The 7,110-nt window shown below is 38.4% G+C and overlaps 1 protein-coding gene across 1 annotated transcript; it reads left to right on the top strand.

Moving 5' to 3' along the window:
* The first annotated feature begins 630 nt into the window (after positions 1-630).
* OPN3 (opsin 3) lies at positions 631-5,503 on the top strand. The gene is made up of 3 exons (XM_031056285.1): positions 631-945; positions 1,893-2,144; positions 4,698-5,503. Exons 1-3 carry the CDS (start codon positions 640-642, stop codon positions 4,965-4,967), a joined length of 828 nt encoding a protein of 275 aa, XP_030912145.1. The 5' UTR covers positions 631-639; the 3' UTR covers positions 4,968-5,503.
* The last annotated feature ends 1,607 nt before the right edge of the window (positions 5,504-7,110 follow it).

The raw sequence follows: 7,110 nt of genomic DNA, 5'->3' as shown, positions 1-7,110 counted from the left end.
ATGTAATGCTTTGCCTTCCTGGTAGTTCTTGGAATGCAAAGACTTCCAGGATATCTTGAAATAAATTGGAATTATTTTAGTCATTTTATTCACATTAAAGGTGCACATCTCTCCTTTCAGTTGCTGAAGGCTTTCTTCAATTTCAGTCTCAACTCTCAGTTCACTAAGTTTCTAAGAGATTTTTTAATTGCTGATTATCTCAGTTTTATATAACTTTTTCTTTTAAAAACCCTAAACAGCCAAAGGAAAACCGCAAACCCCAAAGGAACATATAACAACAACTGCTAGCAGGAAAAACCCCAAATCTAGGGCAATGATACCTCACTGAATGAAGTAATGTTTAGGAAGAGGTATTGGCTTAGTCTCTTTTTTCCTTGTCCCACTTCTTAGCCATTGTACATCCTGGATCAGATGTCAGCATCCTACTCTGAGTAGTTTGAAGTTGGTGATTCTGTTTGGCTTAGTAGTTAGTGAGTAATGCACAAAAAGTCTTATTGGTATTGCATTCATAATGTGACCTATGTAATTTTGAGTTAAGCTGCTAGCAAAGGAAACATTTATCAAGAAGAGTGCAGTCCTGTTTACAGTATTTGTGAATAATTTAATTGATTTTCTTTTTTTACAGGAATTGTTTCCATTATGACTCTCACTGCTCTTGCCTATGAGCGCTACATTCGGGTGGTCCATGCAAAGGTGATTGACTTCTCCTGGTCTTGGCGGGCTATCACGTACATCTGGCTGTACTCGCTGGCCTGGACTGGAGCCCCTCTTTTGGGCTGGAACAGATACACACTGGAAATTCATGGCTTAGGTTGCTCAGTGGACTGGAAGTCAAAAGACCCCAATGATACCTCCTTTGTGCTCCTTTTTTTCCTTGGCTGTCTAGTAGCACCTGTTGGGATCATGGCCTATTGCTATGGCCATATTCTGCATGCAGTAAGAATGGTAAGTTAGTTCAAGTGAAACTTCCTTAAAGTAATGTTGTCAGTGAAAAATGTTGAAGCTGTATATTAAGGTTGGATCCAAGCCAAATTTGCACTCTCACTTCCCTTTTAAACTTTTGAAAATATGATGTTCATCTATGTCAGGTACCACTAGATAGGTTGTAGGATTGGGAGAGAACCAGCCGAGAGCTACTGAGGTCTGTTTTTTGTGTGGTTTTACTGGGAGGAAGTAGGGAATGGCTTATGCTTACTAATCCGCATCAGATCCTCACCTGAAAATTCAATCCAAATCCTTAGTATGAGAAAGTGTTAATGATTCATATTCTGTGGGTAGTTAGTCTGGACCCACTCAAGTTTATGGTCAACAGTATTGGCAGAATGGATAATTTGTGGAGTATATTCATGTGCGTGTCCTATCTTTTCTGTATTTTATGGCTCAGGTAACATGGGAACCTGCTGCCTAGTATTCTGCTTTAAAGATTTCATGATTGTAGGGTAACATACTATGTAACAAAGCAGTACAGAGAAATCTATTTATGATTTTTTTTTCCTCTAAAGATTTTTTCCATGAATCTACAGGACTGTCTAACTAGTCATACAAAGGACCACTAATGTAAACTGAATTTTCTTACGCAATAGCTGAGGGCAAGTAATTTTTCTAAAGTGCTTATAACTGCAGCATGCTTTGTTACATCTCTGGATTTGTTGTCTTTTAGTAAATTAGCTATTCTATTTTTTCTCAGCTTGTGTTTTTACACTTAATGTAGGAAATAAAATCTGAGAAACATGATGTAAGCTTCCAGAAGAATATTGGTTTAAAAGATAAGGTGTATGGTGTCTGTGCCTTAAACTAAGGGAGTGAATCAGTTACTTATAAATAAATATAGAACTATTCAGGTTCAAGTAAAACATAAAGCTATTTTGTTTTACTATTTTTTTTCTCTACAGCTTCGCTGTGTAGAAGATTTCCAGACAGTTCAAGTGATCAAACTTCTAAGATATGAAAAGAAGGTGGCTAAAATGTGTTTCCTGATGATCTCCACATTCCTTATTTGTTGGATGCCCTATGCAGTGGTCTCCCTCTTGATAACATATGGCTACAGCAACCTTGTAACTCCAACAGTGGCTATCATCCCATCTTTCTTTGCCAAGTCAAGTACTGCTTATAATCCAGTTATCTATATCTTCATGAGTAGAAAGGTAGGTACATTAAAGGTTTTCTTGTTTGAATTATTAGTAGCCAGCATCACACTTGTGAAATGTAGGTCTGATTTACTTAAATCTGAAAAAAAATTTAAACATTTCAACAGCTAGGATAAATGGTAACAATGTAGAAGAAATAAAATCCCTGATGGTGCTTAAATACCACCAGATCATAAATTTAATTTGCTTTGCTAATTCAAACATTTAAATCACAAAAGGGACACGAAAGAGTATCAGAATGTCTAGTTTTGAGAGTTTACCTGTGAAATGGATTGCTAGTAGAAGACCTCATCTGAATCTCTTCCTTACCACAGTAGAATTCCATCAGAGGAAGTTTATAATAATCAGTGTTTATTTTTTAGGAATAAAAAAACTTGTCTCTGACTTCTGTGTTATAGCAACGCAAGCACTGATACTGGGAATGTACCATGAAATTGTAAACTTCTGAAATCAAGATTGTATAAAGATGTCTGGAGCTTAGTAGAATCCCTTGACAAAGAGTAAAAAACGATGAGTGGTTGCTGGAGGGGTTTTGCTGAGTTTTCCTTCCCTTTAAACCCATTATAGAGATGGAATTTTCTTTGATTTCCTACACTGACTTGCAGTTGCTGGGCAGCAGCCTGGGCCAGCCAGCAGCCTGTAGGGACAAGGAGGCCAAGCCAGTGGGTCTGATCAGCCACGGGGGCAGCCAAGTAAAGGCTGAGAGCAGCTCAGGTCAGGACCCAGGGCAAGGGGCAGCTTAAATGCTTTCCTGAGTAAAAGCAGGAGGCCTCCAATGTGGCCTCCAATCTTGTTCTTCCCCCACAGCTCATTTCACAGCAGGCTGATCCACAGTTACACAGCTGCAGAATATCAGTTATCCTGGATATGGGAAGCTAACAACAGTCACGTTCAGAAAGGCTTTTTCAACGAGTGACTTTTTAAATACACTGGCACTGACTCTGTACCTAGTTGTCAGGCTGAGTATCTCTTCTGAAAAACATTTTGTGGGTTCTGATACCCAGCAACAAATTGAACTTGTACCAGGTATAACACCAGTAAAGACATAGGCAGGATATGTGTCAATCATCTGAATGTGTTTATTGGAGATGCATTGTGAAGTTTTTTTCTCTTGTCTCTAATTACAGATTAGGACCGAAATGACAGTATTTTTGCTTAATGTTTTTTGATTATTTTACCCTCAGAAGGAATCCTGAAGCAAGTTCTCTATAATAACCTTCCTTTATCTGAACTTGTTCTAACATGCTTGTACTTTCTAACTTCTCTGCTACTCTGAGGTAGACCATTACCTCTGAAGTTGTCAAGGCTTCTACATGACCATTCTTTCTCTGAGATGATCCTTCTATGAGATCTTGTAATTAGCTACATGCCTTTCGCAACAGGACAGACCTGTTGCCTTCTCTGTGTCAGAGTAGGATTAATTTTCCACAGCAAAACCTTTTTCTAACTTGGCATGTCAGATTGCTTCTTGCATGATATCTGGTAAAACAGAGGCACTGGCCATGCAGGATGATACTTAGTAATCCTTAACACAGCTAAACGGAAGGCTGTTAAAAAGGATGTCGTACCTCCTTTTCAGAGAAAATGTGCATTATTTCCCACCTGCTCCCGGATGTTTGTTGTGTTTGGGATTGTTGTTGTTTTTGTTTTGGGGTTTTTTTGGTATTTTGGTTCGTTGATTGAAGTCTTCTTCATACATTCCAGGCAATTCTTGTTACAGATTATTAAACAAAGGGGAAGTTGCCCTCTGGTTTCTTGTAGAACCAGGGTTCTTCCCCAAAGGATTATGCTTTAAATGTGTGCAGACATGGAGCTACTGAATGAATGCATCTTTAACTCTCATACCTGGATCTTTGTTTTGTTGAAGGGTAGACCATAATTAGAGAATTAATACGGTGCTACTGCTCAAATTTCCATTCTGTGTGCTGGTGTGAGCTTTCATTGAATACCTCACATTATTTAGTCGTGCAGCAGAACAGACTTCCTGTGTCATAGGTAGCTGCTGGTTATCTGAAAGACTTCTGTTCCAGCCATATTCAATGGGAACATTTGACTTCTGTGTTACTAACCATTGAAATTTCATTTTACATCTGTGACATTAAATACTTTTGTTAAAATTCCAGACCCTGGAGTTACTTAAAAGGAAGAAGTCCCTTTGTATCCCCTTCCTCCCCTTGTTCCTTCCCTCTGTATTTCCCACCTGTGAAGTGTTTGTGAGAATATTCTTTTCCTGCTGGATTTAATGTGTGATTTTTGAATACAGAAACAAAACCTATAGCACACTTTGGAGCCTAGCCCTCTTGTCTTTTGCTTGTAGCTGGTAAAATATTCAGTTGCATTTCAGTGCCCTCTGTTGGCTCAGTGATCCTATTCAGATGTAGAGAAAAAAAGTACCCACTACAAAGGCAGCATGTTTTGTTACTGAAACTAACTCAGAAGATACGCAGAAGTCTCTTATTTTGAGTCTTTTACTGTACTGTGTCCTTCACTTCCTTGTATATAGTGAATGCTTAGGAAGGTGAACATAGTTCTGTTTATTCTCTCTTGTAGTTTCGACGCTGCCTTTTGCAACTCCTGTGCTTCCGCCTGATGAGATTCCAGAGGACAATGAAAGAGACACCAGCAACAGAGAGTGACAAACCAATACGACCCATAGTTATGTCTCAGAAGGCAGGGGACAGGCCAAAGAAGAAAGTGACTTTCAGCTCTTCCTCTGTCATTTTTATAATCACCAGTGATGACACCGAGCAAATAGATGACAGCAGTAAACACAATGAGAGAAAAGTAAATGTCATCCAAGTAAAGCCATTGCAGGGATGACCTGAAGAGACGTGGGAATGAGATGGATTTCAGCCACTAGACTGTTGAGGCTGGAGACTGGTTTCAGGGGCAATGTCTGTGGGCTGCCAAAGGAAACCACATTCTTAAGCTGTGAAATACTGAAGGGATTCAGCATCTGAAGCTCTCCAAGTAGTTCATTTTTGGTCATAGTACGGAAATCTCTGCTAAAATTGTTGATGGATGTCATTACTTTGAATTTTTTTAAAGCATATTTTATGACTGCCATTCCGAACTTTTGGTATTTTAATGTTTTCTGAATATTGAGCCTTCAGTGAATAATTAAATGGATCTTATTTATATAATTTTGTTCTCAGTGAAATATTTTTTCCCCACCAACTAGGACATGATCCGATATTGTAGCTTGTTGGATACAGCTTGAAGGGAAGTACTAAGACCTGAGAAAATGATAGTATTTCAGTGTTTCAGTTGGCCTTTCTAAAGATCAAGTAGAGAGTTTGTAAAGAAAAATTACCCACTGTTCATATTTATGAAAGTAAAATTTGAGTAATTAACAATAACAGTGTGTGATTCTTTATTAGTTGATGTACAACATATTTATCACACTGACAATCATGTAACAATATATGAAAATGGAACACTAGAAGTTTTGGTAAATTTCTTATCTTAGGTACTCTGTTTGAAGTGCAGTGAAATGAGCTGAAACTTCATGAAATGATTTTCTTTGAAATAGTGAGATTTCATTTCCTTTCATGAAAAGAAGTGAAACAAGAAATAAACTAATGAATTTAAGGGAGAAGATAAAGAAAGGAAATATAAGGAAGTGAAATGAAATTGAAAAAAAATGAAAATTCTTAGAAGAAGTTAAATTTTTGAAATGGAATGGAATGAAGTACAGTGAAATGTACCAAAATTTCATGAAGTGATACTCACTGAAATGGTGAGATTTAATTTCCTTTTGTGAAATGAAGAAATTTCATCACGGCAGGGTACTGAGATTGATCACTCTACACTTTTGGAATCTGGGCCAGCCATGGTAATGGGGATCACAGCAGCAGTGACAAGTTGCCATTAGGGTTTGGGTTAGGGTTCAGAGAGCTGCAGAGCGTACAGCTCCAGGAAAACTGGGGCTGGAAAAGGCATGCCAAGGCAATCCTGACAGGGCACCAACTTTGCTGCTCCTAGATCTTTCTAATCTGGACCTCCCATGGTGATCAGAACCTCAGCCTCAGTGACAGGATGCCATTACGCCTAGAGTTGGGGTCAAGAGAGAAAAAGGACCTAGAGTTCCAGGGACACTGGGGCTCGAAAATGCATAACAAGAGAATTATAGCAGGGGCACAACATTTCTGCCTTCACACCTTGCAGATTAGGGCCATAAATGGGGATGGGCATCTCAGCTACAGCCCCAAGATTGCTAAAAGGTTAGTGTGAAAAAAAAGAAATTCTGAAATGAAGTGAAAACAACAGAATGGAATGGAATGGAATGACTGAAACTTTGTGAAATGACATTCCTTGAAATTGTGAGATTTCATTTCCTTTCATGAAATGAAGAATTTTTATTAAGAGATTAGAAAGTGTGGAGCTGGCAATGTGGGCACCCTACCGTGATGGCCTTGCAATGCCTTTTTGAGTGTCAGTGTCCCTGGAGCTGTAGGCTGAATCAACAACCTAAAACTAAGTTTCTTGAGCTATTGGCGGTAACTTTTTCTTGTAGCCTGTCACTGGCTTTGTAAGTGTGGCTCAGTGAAGTTAGTGTGCTGCAGTCCTATTTGCTCATCTTTTAAATATAGCTATTTCCTGTACTTCAGCACTGCTTCAAAAATCATACCCTACTACAGAATTTAAGTGTTGACAGTTAAGACTGTAAGTCTTTGAGTAGCATCAGGTTATTCACAGTTTCATCATCTTTTTAAAAAATTAAAAATCCATCTTTGGTCTATTCTGCTGTTGTCACAACAGGAAAATTTATTACAGTGTGGATAGAAAGACTGATGCTGGACCTTTCTCTCCCATTACAGGCAAAGGATGATTAAAATTAGCATTTGAACAATTGGTTGTTCATTGAGTTACAGAACTGGAGACTTAGATATAGGAGAAGGAGAAAGTGGGAAGGACAAAAGGATAAGAAGGGATAAGCAGGGTATATAATTAATGACAATTT

Source organism: Geospiza fortis, unplaced genomic scaffold (genome assembly GCF_000277835.1).
Source record: "Geospiza fortis unplaced genomic scaffold, GeoFor_1.0 scaffold162, whole genome shotgun sequence".
Classification (NCBI taxonomy): Eukaryota; Metazoa; Chordata; class Aves; order Passeriformes; family Thraupidae; genus Geospiza; species Geospiza fortis.
Note: the sequence above shows the minus strand (reverse complement) of the source record. Positions and strands in the feature narration are given on the sequence as shown.